Here is a 15,375-nt window from a genome sequence, read left to right as displayed (position 1 = left end):
TTGCCCTTGGCTGCAAATAAACTGCTCAGGATTTTATTCCCATCACTGGACGATATATGATCAAATATCACACCAAGAACACTCTCTGGACAATGTTGAACTTTAGTAAGCCAACTTTAATTCCTTCAAACTGATACGTGTGTGACTGGTCCTTAGCAATCCAGTGGTTCCCTTTGGTTATGCGATAGGGTAAATTCATCAAACTTGTTCTCCCAGCCCCACTCGAATGGAGAGCAGGTAGGAGTATCAATATGACAGTGATATAGCCCTATCAGCAACCTATGTTTCCTCTGAGCAGGACTGCCCACTGAGAACAGTGAATTTACCCTGATATGATGTGTGTGCTCTGGACCCTAACCTCATGTTCCTTCTAGGTGATCCCATCATGGCAGGAATCTGTGAAACGTGCAAGTTCCCCTCCAAGCCACACACCATCCTGACTTGGAACTATATCGCCGTTCCTTCACTGTCACTGGGTCAAAATCCTGGAACTCCCTTCCTAACAGCACTGAGGGTGTATCGACTACATGGACTGTAGCGGTTCAAGAAGGCAGCTCACCACAACCTTCTCAAGGGCAATAAATGCTGGCCTAGACAGCAATGCCCACATCCCATGAACAAATAAAAAACCTTCTGGACACTGTGCATCAATGGAAGCATGAGGTGAAGCCCTTCCTCCTTGAGCTGGGTCATACAATGGCCCACTGGTTGTCATGCCTGCGCCCGTGGGCATTGCCAAGTCCTGCATGCTCTCTGCCATGTGTGCAGTCAGTTGAGTCGAGTAGCTTGAGGGTGTGATTTGCCATTATCCTGAGAGACCACATCTTCATCTGTCCCAACACAAACCATGCCTCAGAAACTGGGCACTGCCTCATCATGGCTAATGATCAGCATGCCAGCACAACTGTTGGCACTGATGAGATCTGCAAAGCTCAGTAAGGGTTATCTCAGTGCGATCCCCAAGCAACTGGAGGAAAGTTGGCTCCATAGTAAGTCTAAGCATTCACAAGAGATGCCAATGACTGCAACTGAGGTCTTTGCCTGTGGGTACCACTCCAGATGTACATGGAGATGCCATGCATTTCATGCTAGTGGCCAGTTTTGAGAATCCATCCGTTAATATTAGCATGTAGAAATGCAAGAAGAAGACTCCTCCACGAGCCATCAGCTGATGCATAAAGGCTGGTACCGTCTCCAATGACTGAAGCATTATTTTGTGCTCAGAAAGCATCCTTCTATAAAAAGCAAATCCTGTGAGGTTCAGAATCCTGAACTCAAGGTTCCTGCTCCTCCTCCTTGACCACCTACGTCTGCACCGCTGTGCTCTGTGCATCAGCCAGTGTGCCCTCCTCAGCCTCAATATCTAAATCCCCTGGGCTGAATGTACCTGAACTGCTGACTGTAATGGGAGGAGTGAGTGACACTGGATGCTCAGAGGAGTTGGGTTTGCCTGGGATGTTCACTGCCAGTACTGCTTCCTAGGGCACAGCTACAGAAAGGGGAAGAGGAACATAGGTTATAATGCTGTCATCATAGCAACCGTTGAAATACAGCTCACAACCTAATGGATCACATGGCATTGCACTTCAGTGTGTTCTTTCGTGCCAGTGTTTGAGTAGGAAGAGCTTGACAAGGGAAGTACCAACCCTGAGCTGGGGGTGTGGGGCACAGTCTCTGACCTCATCACCAGCGACTCGCCCAATGATCTGGAGGGTGGCCTCCCCAAAATCAAACGAGGCCTTGAAGGGCAGTGGGTGGGGGCTGCTCCTGTTTGGGGTTGTTCTCTCCTGCGATGTGCCAACAGCTTCTGAAAGCAGAGGTGAGAAGTTCAAACAGCCAAGAGGGCCATGAGTCATAAGTGACACTGTGCAGCCCATATTGCACGCGACTGCACGTGCATGCATCATTCAGCCGCACTGCGATGGAAGGATTGGTTCTGGGGGAACCCCATTAAGGATGTGATTGCAGGAAAACATACAGAGGTGTAAGCTGCTGGTGGAAACTTCTGCTTTGCTCCATTATGGCTCTAGAAAGTCATGCTTCAAAGTATTGTGAGATTGTGTGAGCGGAAGGAAACATTTGTGCCATGTGTATTTTGGACAGAGAATTAATAGAAAATCATGGTGGGAAGTCCTAGCATAGCTGAGCTGGATGAAATCTCTAAACCTATTTGCGCACTTGCTGCCAGGTCCTCTGAGTGTTGGGCTCAGCATTTAGATGAAGCACCATTTCCTCTCAAGCGCTCTGTATTGCTTATCTGCAGTCAGGTGCCTGGGGTAGCAAACTGTCTCAACCTCCTCTGTCACACTCACTTTGGGTGCTGCACTGATTCCTGTTGCCGGTATTTTCCTGTTGAAATTTCACGGTTTCCAAACCTCCATTCCAAAAGCATACCTCCCCTTTTGAGGTGCTGCTGCCGGACGTAAAGTGCTGTACTCCCTGAAAATGGGTGCAGACATGCGTAATGGAGCAGGAAATTCACCAGCGGTCTGCCTCGAGTGATCACTATTCTACATCCTGTTGAAGAATATGCGCAATTTTGCAATATACGAAATGCACAAGCAACAACAGACAGATTCAACCGGCCTGTCCCACATAATTGTGATACCTTGTGCGTCACAATATATACACTCTCCAACTGACCAGAGATCATGTGATCGCCCAGGAGAGGCAAGAAACCAGAGAAAAACCCAGGCCAATTTGGGGGAAACAATAACCTGGGGCGATCGAAACTAGTCTGGGAGATCACTCTGGCCCTCACAACACTACGCAATACCTACCTTTTTATTCGAGGTGATCGCGGTCCCAGCCATAAACAGGTCCAACTCTCCCTTGAAAGAATATGTAGTAAACGTCATTTTGTTTGCAGCGCTAAATTGAATCACGTTCTAGGGAATTAGCATAGCTTCCTACTGTTCTGCCGGTATATCATATATATTCTCGCGTTCATCCTGTTTTATAATTACTTCCTTGGAAATCTCTCAAGCGTCGTCTATTGCAAAACATGCAGATGGAATTCAGATGGAAGTTAACCTGATTAAGAAAGGGAGAAACTAGGTTGGCTTTTTCTGCTTGTGCACTTGCGAGCTCGCGTTTTCCCGGTTCATTAAAACAAATTGCAAGATAATCACAGGCTGGACAGCACAAGGGGGAAACCTTGGATACCAAGTTCAGAGAAGCCAAAGATCTAGCAAGGAGAGCTGAACTGAGCTGCCAGTTCAAACTGGCCTGGGCTGCTTAATAGGTTTCAGTTTTATTCATTCCCAGGATGTGGGCATCGCTGACAGTACCATCATAGTTTGCCCATCCCTAGTTTCCCTTGAGAAGGTGGTGGGGAGCCTTCTATTTGAACCACTGCTGTCTATGTGGTGAAGGTGCTCCCACAGTGTTGCTTTATCTAGAATTACATAGTACTTACAGCACAAAAACAGGCCATTTGGCCCAACTGGTCCATGCCAGTGTTTATGCTGCACTTGAGCCTCCTCCCATCCCTCGTCATCTCACCCCATCAACATATCCTTCTATTCTTTTCTCACTCCTGTGTTTATCTAGATTCCCCTTAAATGCATCTATGCTATTTGCTTCAGTTACTCCTTGTAGTAGCGAGTTCCACATTCTCACCACTCTCAGAAAAAAGAAGTTTCCCTTGAATTCCTTTTTAGATTGATTACTGACTATTTTATATTTATGGCCCCTGGTTCTGTTCTCACCTACAAGTGGAAACACCTTCTCGATCCATAATTTTAAAGATCTCTATCAGGTCACCCTCCAGGCCTTCTCTTTTCTCAAGGACAGAGCCCTAGCCTGTTAGGAACGCAGGAACATAGGAACACAGGAGCAGGAATAGGCCATTCAGCCCATCGAGCCTGCTACACCATTCAATTAGATCGTGGCTGATCATCTACCTCAAGACTACTTTGCCGTGTTAGCCCCATATCACTATACTACTCTAACTAATTGCACTAAATTCAGCAAATAACAAAAAGCTGGATGGATTCAAACACTTCTGTGCTTAAATGTAGCAGTCCGTTCAACAAAAATACAGACAAGGAGCCAGTGTCATTCTACCCTGTGCTCAACTTACTGTACATGACGTTAAATACAATACTCTGGGATAACGCCACTGTAGAGTCTTAGGGCCAAGACTTATAGTGCAGATCCCAACAAGTGGAGGAGAGAAGATGAATTGAATTAAGAAGTGGTGCTGAGGACTTTTTGAAAAGACTGCAGGTTAGGAAGGAGACACCGAGTGAAGAAAATGCATTGCTTTGAGCCCCGGAAACAGAATGAGTTAATGGCAGGAGAGGGTGCGATGTGTCTTGATTTGTGACACACAGTCGCTTCAATGAAAGAGAGAGAGAGGCAAGAAACAAACATAGAAGGTTGGAGGCTGGGGTGGAAGATTCCGCAATCAGATGACAGGCTTTTTCCTGCATCCTGTCCAGGAGTGTGAGTGAGTGGTTGGAGGATCCTCCCCATGTATGGGAGGAATATTCCACCTTGGAGGGACTTGTTAAAAGAGTAAAAACGTTTGGCCCAATAGAGGAAGCCAAGCTTCTAGGAGGATGTGCAATAGTGAGGCATGAATGTTGACAGACGAAGAAGGACGCACCAAAGATAAGAGGTGGGAGTTAATGGTTGGATTTGCAGGAGACATATAGAAACTGTGAGGATAATTTTGATGGAGACGGAAGACTGAAGGTGTGGGGCTGGTTACCCGTTACACACCCTACCCGATCTTACTTGCAGTGGAGTCAATAGAACTGAAGAGTGAGCAGCTAATCAGCTACCACCAACTTTCCAAATCCGCCCGAGTTGAAGAACTGCAAGGAACAAGGTTTACACTGCCCCAGTGAGGGGCGTGTGGGGAGATAAAGCTGCAACGATTCAATCATTGCACTGCAAGAGGATAGGGTTGGAGAGAGCACAGAACCCTGAAGAACATTAGACCACACATGCAACTTGGAAGCAACTGTGCATGCATGATCTTCCGCAGGTGCAGTTACTTTAATCTTGGCTCTTGGTGCTCTGAAGTCTGGCTTGCAAAGTAACCAAGGCAAATTCAGAACACCAGTAACTTTAACACATTGCAGAACAACATAAGCACAACAACAACTTGCATTGATTATAGGGCCTTAGTAAAATGTCCTGAGGCACTTCACAGGAGCATTCGCTGGCAAAATGTGACATCGGGCTGCCTAAGGAGATATTAGAACAGGTAATCAAAAGCTTGGTCAAAGATGCAGGTTTTAAGGAGCGACTTAAAAGAGGAAACACAGGTAGAGAGGCGGAGAGGTTTAGGGAGGAAATTCCAGAGCTTGGGGTCGAGACAGCTGAAGACACAGGTTGGGTGAAGGGAATTGGGGAAACATAAAAGGACAGAATTTTTGGAATGCAAAATTCTCGGAGGGTTGTAGGGCCAGAGGATGTTACAGCGATAGGGAGGGGTGAGGCCATGAGGTAACTGAGCATGAGGATGAGAATTTTAAAATGGAGGCATTCACGGATCAGGAGTCGATGTAGCTCAGTGTGTAAGGGGTTGGGGTGAGAAGCTCAGCTCAGGGTCAAATAGGATGCCAAGGTTGCAGACAGTCTGGTTCAGCCTCAGACCAGGGAGAGTAATGGAGTTGGTAGCTAGGGAATGGAATTTGTGGTAGGGGCTGAAGACAATGGCTCTGATCTTCCCAATATTTAATTGGAGGAAATTTCTGCTCATCCAGTACTGCATGCCGGACAAGCAGCATGACAAATCAGATCCAGTGGAGGGCTTGATGCCATTAATTATTCCCTGTATTTCCCTGTGATAGTATGGTTGTTCTCTGCGATAAGGTTATTCCATTTGAATGTAATTGCTTATGAGATAATGGTTTTCTTGGTAATTCGCTGAGGGTCACAGGTGCGGATACTAAACTAATGCATTTCAGCCTGACTCTAAATCAGTCACAGCATTCAGCAAGTTTCATTTGACAAGTAATAAAAGAGCATTATTGACTGGTTTTCACATTAATATTATTGTCCTTGAATGACCATAAATCTCTTGACTTTGAAAAAACTGGCTCAAGTATTTTTTGTGCCATGGAAGTTGGCTGCCATATGTTTTAACCTCGTAAAGGATGTGTGGTCAGACGGGTGGCATGCAGTTTTACACTTGCTTTATCTTTGGAGATGGTGAGAAACTTCACGGACCCTTCCCTGTGGGCTGGATAGGGTCTGGGATGGAGTGGGCTGCATTTGGTCTGTGAAGAGAATGGGCTGAATGGCCTTTGTTCATTCCATTCTTATGTCCTTACGTATTGTCCTTTTATCCTTCTATCACTCTTCCTTTAGCCTGTACTGCTCAGTGGTCTGTTTGATTTTGATTAAGTGGGCCAAGGTGCCTGTAGTTTTATGTGACTTAACCCTGCCCTTCCCCTACTCTACTAATTTATGTTTTTAGTCAATTTTCATGCTTATCAATGTGAGGGTTGTCAGTACTAGTGAATGGGACATTTTGTCCACTTTTGGTACCCAGTATGAGCGCCAACAAGGTTAGATACAGAGTGATGCTCCTTCTCCTTTGCCCCAATCTTAGAAATGAGTTTGGGGGCAGTTTTAACCCAGCTCCTCAAAGTGTAAGTCCACGTCCCATAACTCAGCACAAATTAGAACCCTTTCTCAGCGAGACTGTAAGGGTCAGTTCGAGATGGTGCATTGAGGTTGGGGCAACACTGCATCAGAAAGAGGGAGCTTTACTTGCTCATACTGAACCCACCTATAGGTGCCAATAATGTTCCCTTCCCACCCCTTATATTTGAGAACATTGACATCCCTCAGCTTTATCAACGGTAATATCACAGTACCATCCGAACTGTGCTGCTACAAGCCTTCATCATGGGCCCAAATGAAAAGACGTATCTGTTCCCCTTCTCTGCTCTGTCAACTCTCTCCTTAATATCCATTAAAATGTACCACAAAATCAAATCAACAGTTGTATCCAGTTTGATTTGGAAACAGATAACTGAGTTACGTGGGCCAGGAGGAATTATTTTCGGAGGCAGAAATACATATTAACAGTATAAGAAACAAGTATCTGATCCCTCGGGTGTAAAAGTTATTACCATGATGGATGATGATTTAGAAGACGTTAGATTAGATAAGCTCTTGCAAATGGCCACAATCTGGGCAATCATTTGTGTACACTCGCTGACTGTCTCTGCAATAGTTATTTTATTTCTCCCCAGCAAATTCAGTGAACCTGTCACGGATGTTTTAATGTGTAACTCGCTGCTGTTCATTCACACAGATCCCTCTGGATAATTGGGAGTGGGGCTAATCCTCTCTCAGGCCAATGCATAATCAAGGTCTTTGTGCTGTGATTAATTGTTTAATTTGCTCCTATCTGGAAGGAGCAGGTTAATCTGTGAGCATTTTCTGAGATGCGAGCAAATAAAATGGTTCTGGAATTGATTGCTAGACTTGCAGAAGAAAATGGTGCTCTGATGATTCCTTTATATAAGTGGTTTACATAGGAACGTATGAACTGGGAAAAGGACCACTTGCAGTTCATTTGGTCAGTTCCAGCATGTCAGAAATATCCCACCTCTCGTAACCCTAAATAGGTTTTTGCGAGGCACCTCTCTTGAATTTGCTGGTGAAATCTAATTATAGCAATCACCTCAGTTAAAACTTGATTTCCATGAGTGAAGCTAGTTTTTAACTCCTTATACACTGCAGCAGAATTAAAAAAGCCAACACCATGCTAAATCTTGGATAAAAATGCTTAGATTATATTACATCATAATTGCATAACAAACCCTATGTGCTCATCCGGTGCTTCTTGCTTTTTATATTAAAGTTCACAAGTCAAGGAGAAGGAAGCTGGTGTTACAGGACTTAAATGCTCACCTCACGCCCAGGATCACCCACATTTGCTCGACGCAGGCACCAACATGTCAGAAGGCATTAATGAGGAGGGAACACTGGGTGAGTCATGGGCAAGGAAGGGGCAGAGGCGTGGATAGAGACAGGGCTGCCATTGAATAACAATACAACTTGGACGTGGACGATGAACATAAAACTGGGAACAATTCACTTGTCTTACGGCACAAGATAATCCAAACTGTTCTGAGTCGAGTTGTGGACTCTACCATGTCGTCGGGCAATATGGTGGGCCTTCAATTCAGCAGGAAGCTGCATCAATGCCATCTTCAGTGGAGACCTCTGGCGTACAGATGGCAAGTATAGTTCATAGAGTGATAGAATTATACAGTACAAAAGGAGGCCATTCAGCCCATCGTGCCTGTTTCAGCTCTTTGAAAGAGCTATCCAATTTGTCTCACTCCCCCCCCCACCCCCACCGCTCTTTTGCCATAGCCCTGCAAGTTCTTCTCCTTCAAGTATTCATCCAATTCCCTTTGAGAGTTACTACAGAATCTGCTTCCACTGCCCTTTTACACAGTGCATTCCAGATCACAACAACTTGCCTCATAAAAAAATACTTTTCCTTCAGTCTTTCAGAAATACTTCCATTGACGACGCCAAGGTGGCAAAGCCCACATTCCGAGGCTAATAAAGGTGGGTTTTGAGGTGCTCGGAAACATGCTCGAGCCAACGCGAAGGCAGAATTGAGAGATCTATTAGCAATATAACGGTGTCCGCTCATAAGAGATCAGTGGCTGCCATTAAGATGGTCTCCTATTGTAGTGGATGCGCAGAAACACAGGGACAGGTGGCTGGCTGGCGAATCATTGCCAGTCCGTTGGCAGCACATGGCTCTAGGCAAGCGGCAGAAGAAGCATCTGAAGGCACACTGGCCTCACAGCTGAAATAGGACAGGGTGCTCTTGGCACGCAGGTGGCACCATCTGGGTTGGCCACACAAAGTTATGCAGCCGGTGGAACTGCAGGTGAAGCAGGCCTTGAGGAACCCTCCATTGCTGCTTTTTAACAATGGGGCCTGAGTTAGGAGTAATACACTAGAAACAGGCCGGCCCTCTCGTTTGTTTATGCATTTAAGGGGAAGCTGGATAAGCACATGAGGGAGAAAGGAATAGAAGGAAAAGCTGATTAGGTGAGATGGAGAGGGGATGAGAGGAGGCTCATGTGGAGCAGAAACACTGGCATGGACCAATTAGACTGGGTGGTCTGTTTCCACGCTGTAAATTCTGTGTAGCACATCACTGAATGTACTCTTACATTAATAAAAGCAAATGCTCAACACAATAAAGACTGAAATCATTATTCGTTTATTAAAAATCTCCCCTCAAAAGTACAATCTTTTATATTTAAAAATAATAGAGAACCGTCAGACCAACTTTAGTTCAAATGCATTTACAAATGTCTGAATTCAGTCCTTCCCTGAGCAGAATGGGCCATGAGGTGGCTTCAAGGTGAGAGATTCATACTGAACCTCTGTGGGGACAGGTTTCATAAAGCAGCAGCTTTGGGTGATCCTCATCCTCTTCAATGAGGCTTACTGTAACTCTTCTTCAGTAAGTAGACCTCATTCAATGGTGAATACCATGCTGCTTGCAACATAATGCAATTATTCTGCTGGCTCACTCCTGGTCATTACTGAAAGGCACTGTCAGATTGGCACAAACCCAGAAATATTGCCTCACCAGGCCAAAGGATCACAGAACAATACAGCACAGAAAGAGGCCATTCGGCCCATCATGCCTGTGCTGGTGCTTTGAAAGAGCAATCCAATTAGTTCCACTCCTCCTCTTTCCCCATAGCCCTGCAATTCTTTCCCCGTCACGTGTCTATCCAATTCCCCTTTTGAAAGTTCCCATTGAATCTGCTTCCACTGCCCTTTCAAGCAGTACATTCCAGATCACAACAACTCGCTGCATAAGTTGTTTTCTCCCCCTCATGTCGCCTCTTGTTCTTCTGCCAATTATCTTAAATGAAGGTTATAATCTTGCCTTCCAAATCTGTGCCATTACATATCCTTCTTCTGAGGGGTCTGGTGTGATCAGTGACTGAGGCAGAACTGGTGAGAATTCAGATGGTTGACGGCATCACGTCAATCGCTGCCTCCTCCAGTGATGGCACCACAGAAGGGCATCTTGCACCCGCCCCTCACTCCCTGTGGAATTTGGACTGAGGGGCAAACAATGGGCAGAGACCTGGTCCCATCACAAAATTCCTTCCCCCAGCCACCCAGATAACAATGACTTCATGTCACTTGACTATGGGAATTTCTAGCCTCAGATCCCTGTTCAATTCCACAAATAAAGGTCATTTGGTGGCTCAGCTGCAATGGATTAGAAACCCATGCTCTTTGAAATGCTCAGTGAGCGATCCCAGTGCCATCGCCAGCTGACCTTTGTTGGCTTGTTGGACACTATAGATCCTTCCTGCTGTTGTGCCGGCCTATTTCGCAATCTCAGAAGGTGGTAGAGAAAATGAGAAAGCTACAATATTTCAGCCCGTGCCGCTGTAAAGGGACTCGACAGATATTCATCCATTTATGAAGGCCCTGCTCTTCTGACCCGTCAAAACGTTGTTCACTGTATAAACTGAGGAGATTCAATGCTTTGCCACCATCATTAATGGTAATAAATGCACCACTGCCTGTGTTCTATGTCTGATATTTTAGTGCCTGCAAGGAAGAAAATGACAGAGAAAATGACACTTTCTCTGCTATATCTTTATGCGAAAGAATTTTCCCTTAAGGGTGATAGAATTAACTTAAGGGCAGACTATGGGAACGAACTGTGAGGTGGCAGAGTATTATAAAAAAATAAAAGCACATTTAACAATTTGATGCTAATATGTCAACAGTCTGCTGAAAATAACGTAGAGAGAGATTTTATTTTGGTTTTGGGCTCTCTCTCTGTCTCTTTCCCTCTCTGTCTATCTCACTCTGTGGTGTCAGCTGTGGCTCATTTGGTAGCAGTCTTGCCTCTGAGTGACAAGGTTCACATCCCACTCCTGGGCTGCCGCACAAAAATCAAGGCTGACACTCCAGTGCAGTACTGAGGGAGCACTGCACTGTCAGAGGTGCTGTCCTTTAGATATTAAACCGAGGCCCCCATCTTCTTGCTTGGGTGGATGTAAAAGATCCCACAGCACTATTCCGAAGAAGAGCAGGCCAATATTTAACCCTCCATCAACAGAACAAAAAAACAGATTATCTGGCCATTATCACATTGCTGTTTGTGGGATCTTGCTGTTTGCAAATTGGCTGCCATGTTTCCTACATCACAACAGTGACTACACTTCAAAAGTATTAAATTGGCTGTGAAGCGCTTTGAAACATCTGGTGGTTGTGAGCAGTGCTATAGAAATGCAAGTCTTTCTTTCTCTGCCTCTCCCCTATCTGGCTCTCTGCTCCTCTCTCTCTTCTCTCTCCACCTCTCTCCTCCCTCTCCCTGTCTGTCTTCCTTTCCCCCATAATCTCACCTGAGAGAACATCCCAGGACTGGTAGGTTGTGAACTGATGTCACAAGGGACAGCGAGCGGCAGGTACAGTTGAGTTGTCAGCAGAATTTTATATGATTTGCACCCTATGACCCGACCTGGTAATTCTCAAGCGTCTCAACTGCCAAGTGAGTTTAGGAGTGAGTGCCAGGGTTGAAAAGAGAAGAGAAGATGAGGTAAATCAGAAAGCAGTGACCAAGCTCAGGCTTCAGAAGATTTAAGTATGAGGGGGGAATTGTATCCTGGCGGCGGGGGTCTCGGCGTCTAGAGAAACCAATGCGGAGATCCTTGCGTTGCCTCTTTTCCGGAAAGCCCACTGAATATAGTGACAATCAGGCACTTAAGTGGACAGTGGCAGGCCTTCCATGTGATCAAGGATCTCGTCACCAGAAGTCCCGCTCTTGGAGAGCTGCCGGCCAATCAGAGGCCGGCAGCTACAGCTGCAGTGCCACTGCAGGGGAGGTGGCTGCTGCTGCAAGCGCACCCACCGGAGGCCAAGGAGTGTTGCTGGAACCAGGCCTCAGATAGGCCAGGGCGGGTGCAGGGGGGGTCAGCAGCAAGGGCCACCCCTTCCCGATGCTGGTTTCCTCGTTCAGGCACTGAGTGCCTTTTAACGAGGGCCTCCCATTCCCCAACCCGGAGCCGGGAAGCAGCCTGCACGGTTTTCTGTGCTGTGCTTCCTATGTGACAACAGGGCTGCCCGCTGCACGGCTAACTGCAGCTGTGGTGGGAAGAGGCCCTTAATTGGGGGTTAATTGCCCAGTTAAGGGCCTCAATTGATGGGGGGACGAGAAGGATGTTCACAGAAGGCGGGATGGTGGCGGGAGAGCATAAAATTCCCCCCGAGGCATGATCATGAATGTTAGATTAGATGAGCTCCTTGTCATAATTCCTTCCAATGTAATTTTCTGTACAAAACATACAAGTTGATATCAATTACCAAGACACTTGTTCTCCAGCCCCACTGAGTCTGATTTAAATGGCACCTTACCTGGCATGTGCACCATCCGACAGTTACAGTTTTGAACCAGGTACCGAGTTTCACAGTCAATTCTACAAGCGGTGATACTGTAAGTGTCAAAGAAGTCCGAATCCATTGGGGTAGATTTACAGTCCCCCCAGGGAGGAGGTAAGTAGATTAGCTGAGAGGAAGAACAACATAAAAGTGGAGGATTATCGAGAAGGCATTTCAATAAAACATAATTTTAAAAATCATAATACCGTAGATGTTGATGGAATACCTTCCGATTTCTTTCTTCTAAACACAATTTGTCAAGAGTTTTATGAACAGCCAGTGGAAAACATGATGACATTTTGTACACCAGCAATGACTTGTACAAGACATTTTGTGGGGTGTTAAATGCCCGGAACCCACTTGAGGCTGTAACAAGATAATGTGCCAATCAAAGATAGATTACTTACGAACCAAACGGCTTAGCAGGCAAATGTGCCTTCCCATGGGTGTTTGGGTCTGTTCAGAGTTACATCATCTCAAGGGTGCCAGTGGGGGCACTACAGTTGGTCTCACTGCCCTCCATGTGGGTGCAGTGGCTCTAGTTCCTGATCATTATCCAGTGAAACCTATTGGGAACGACCTGGGCTACAGGGAAAATGCAGGGGAATGAGATTAATTGGATAGCTCTTTCAAACAGCCAGCACAGGCATGATGGACCGAATGGCCTCCTTCTGTGCTGTATCATTCTATGGCTCTATTCACAGAGCTGTGTAGCGACAGCTATGATTGTGATATGTTTTTTCCTGTGGGAAGTGCAATGGTGTCCCATGCAAAAATGAATTCCCTCCCAATCCCGTAGCCCCAATTTGTGATGTGGATAGAGTGGCCACTTTAATAGACCTTCACCTCCATTATGCGAGCATTTATCATTATCACTGGAATACTTGACTACGTTAGTGATCACTGTCCTGGAAAATGGAACCTTTTTCTACTTTGACCACTCGTATGTTCCTTTGGTCGCTTAAGATTCTCCCATTTTAAACATGCACTGACTTTTTCACTCACATTAGTGACCGGAGGGGAAAAGAAACACTGAATTTGGCATCAAGCACTCCCAGGGTAGGCACAACATTGTCAGCTGGAGCAAAAAGCTCCCTCTGTATTACTCTAGCAATGTACCTTACAAGCAATGTCAGAAGAGCACTGCCTTGCACTGTACTATGCCTGGCCAAGGTATGCTTGATGCTGGCACTGGGCACTTGAAGTGGGAAAGAGAGAAGTATGAGCACAGAGAAGGACTACACAGTTGATTCCTTAAGGGAATAACATACAAGGATAGCCTGACTACCCTGGTCTATTTTGTCTTGTAATTAGACGACTGGAATGGGATAGCACAGAACCATCACAGAATGCGACAGCACGGAAGAGGCCATTCGGCCCATCGTACCTGCACTGGCTCTTTGAAGGAGCTATTCAATTAGTCCAGCTCCTCACCCACAGCCCTGCAAAGTTTTCCTTTTCAAGTATCCATCCAATTCTCTTTTGAAAGTTACTATTGAATCTGCTTCCACCACCCTTGCAGGCAGCACGCTCCAGATCACAACAAATTATTGGGTAAAAAAATATTCTAATCATCTCCCTTCTGGTTCTTTTGCCAATTAACTTAAATCAGTGTCCTCTGGTTACGGACCCTCCTGCCAGTGGACACAGTCCTTATTTACTCTATCTAAACCCCCTCACAATTTTTTTGAAACAATTAAATCTCCCCTTAACTGTCTCTGCTCAAAGGAGAACAATCTCAGCTTCTCTAGTCTCTCCACATAACTGAAGTCCCTCATCCCTGATATAATTCTGGTAAATCTCTTCTCCAAAGCCTTGACATCCCTCCTAAAGTGCGGTGCCCAGAATTGGCCAAAATACCCTAGCTAAGGCCGAGCCAGTGTTTAATTATGGCATAACTCCTTGCTTTTGGACTGTGTGCCTCTATAAAGCCAAAGCTTTACCAATTTGTCAAAGATTTGGGTACAGACACCCCCATGTTTCTCTGTTCATGCTCCCCCTTTAAAGTTGTACCATTGAGTTCATATTGCCTCTCCTCATTCTTCCTAACAAAATGCATCACTTACATTTCTCTGTGTTAAATTTCATCTGCCTTGTGTCTGCCCATTTCACCAGTCTGTCCGTGTCTGTTAACTATCCTCCTCACTGTTTACTACCCTTCTAAGTTTTGTGTCATCTGCAAACTTTGAAAGTATGCCCCCCTGTATGATAAAAGTGAATAAAATGATGAAATATTTGGACACATTGAGTGCAAGTAAGCTTTTCTGCCATATACAGAGTGTAAGCACAAGGGGTCATCTTTACAAATTAAGTACAACAGCAAAACATGAAATGCAAAAAGACGCCAACAGTGCGGGTTCAATCCCCGTACCAGCTGTGGTAGTTCATAGAGGCCTGCCTCTTCGTCTTGCACCATGCTTGAGGAGTGGTGACCCTCAAGCTATACATCACCAACTGTCTCTCTCTAATGGGGAGAGATGCCTATTGTCCTTTGGGACTATGGCTAGAGCAACAACAAAAAATAGGAAATGGAGGAGGGACATTTTTTATGAGAAGAGAGGTAAGTATGTAGAACAGATTACCTCCAGGAGTGGTAGAACAAGAAACCCTATTGGGTTTCAAGAAAGAACTAAACAAATTCTCGTCAACAAATGCGATTCAGGGTTATTAGAAATACGCAACTGAAATCTGTGGGTAGGTGGGTCAAAGATCTTCTCCTGTGTGAAGCGGTTACTGTGGGAGAGCTCAACTCCTCAGTACTGACATCCCTCACATGATGAACATCCATTCTCCTCCCCATCGCAAATAAAACCTCAAATCTAATTATTACAATCTTTGAAAGACTCAATGCTTGTGAGTTAATTGTATGTTTGGGGTGATAAAAAACAAAAAGCACGAATGCTGGAAATCAGAAGAGAGAATACTCATTATAGACAGCAGGTCAGTTAGCATCTA

At 45.5% G+C, this 15,375-nt stretch overlaps 1 protein-coding gene across 3 annotated transcripts in view; it reads right to left on the bottom strand.

Moving 5' to 3' along the window:
- The window catches only part of asic1b (acid-sensing (proton-gated) ion channel 1b), a 703,894-nt gene that overhangs the window by 59,776 nt on the left and 628,743 nt on the right, over nucleotides 1–15,375 (bottom strand). For all 3 annotated transcript variants that reach the window (XM_068024457.1, XM_068024455.1, XM_068024456.1), the window contains exon 4: nucleotides 12,397–12,547. In XM_068024457.1, the coding sequence (XP_067880558.1) occupies nucleotides 12,397–12,547 (151 nt within the window). The remainder of the gene's footprint in view (nucleotides 1–12,396; nucleotides 12,548–15,375) is intronic.

Source organism: Heterodontus francisci, chromosome X, assembly GCF_036365525.1.
Source record: "Heterodontus francisci isolate sHetFra1 chromosome X, sHetFra1.hap1, whole genome shotgun sequence".
NCBI classification, from domain to species: domain Eukaryota; kingdom Metazoa; phylum Chordata; class Chondrichthyes; order Heterodontiformes; family Heterodontidae; genus Heterodontus; species Heterodontus francisci.
This window is presented reverse-complemented; position numbering and strand designations above follow the sequence as displayed.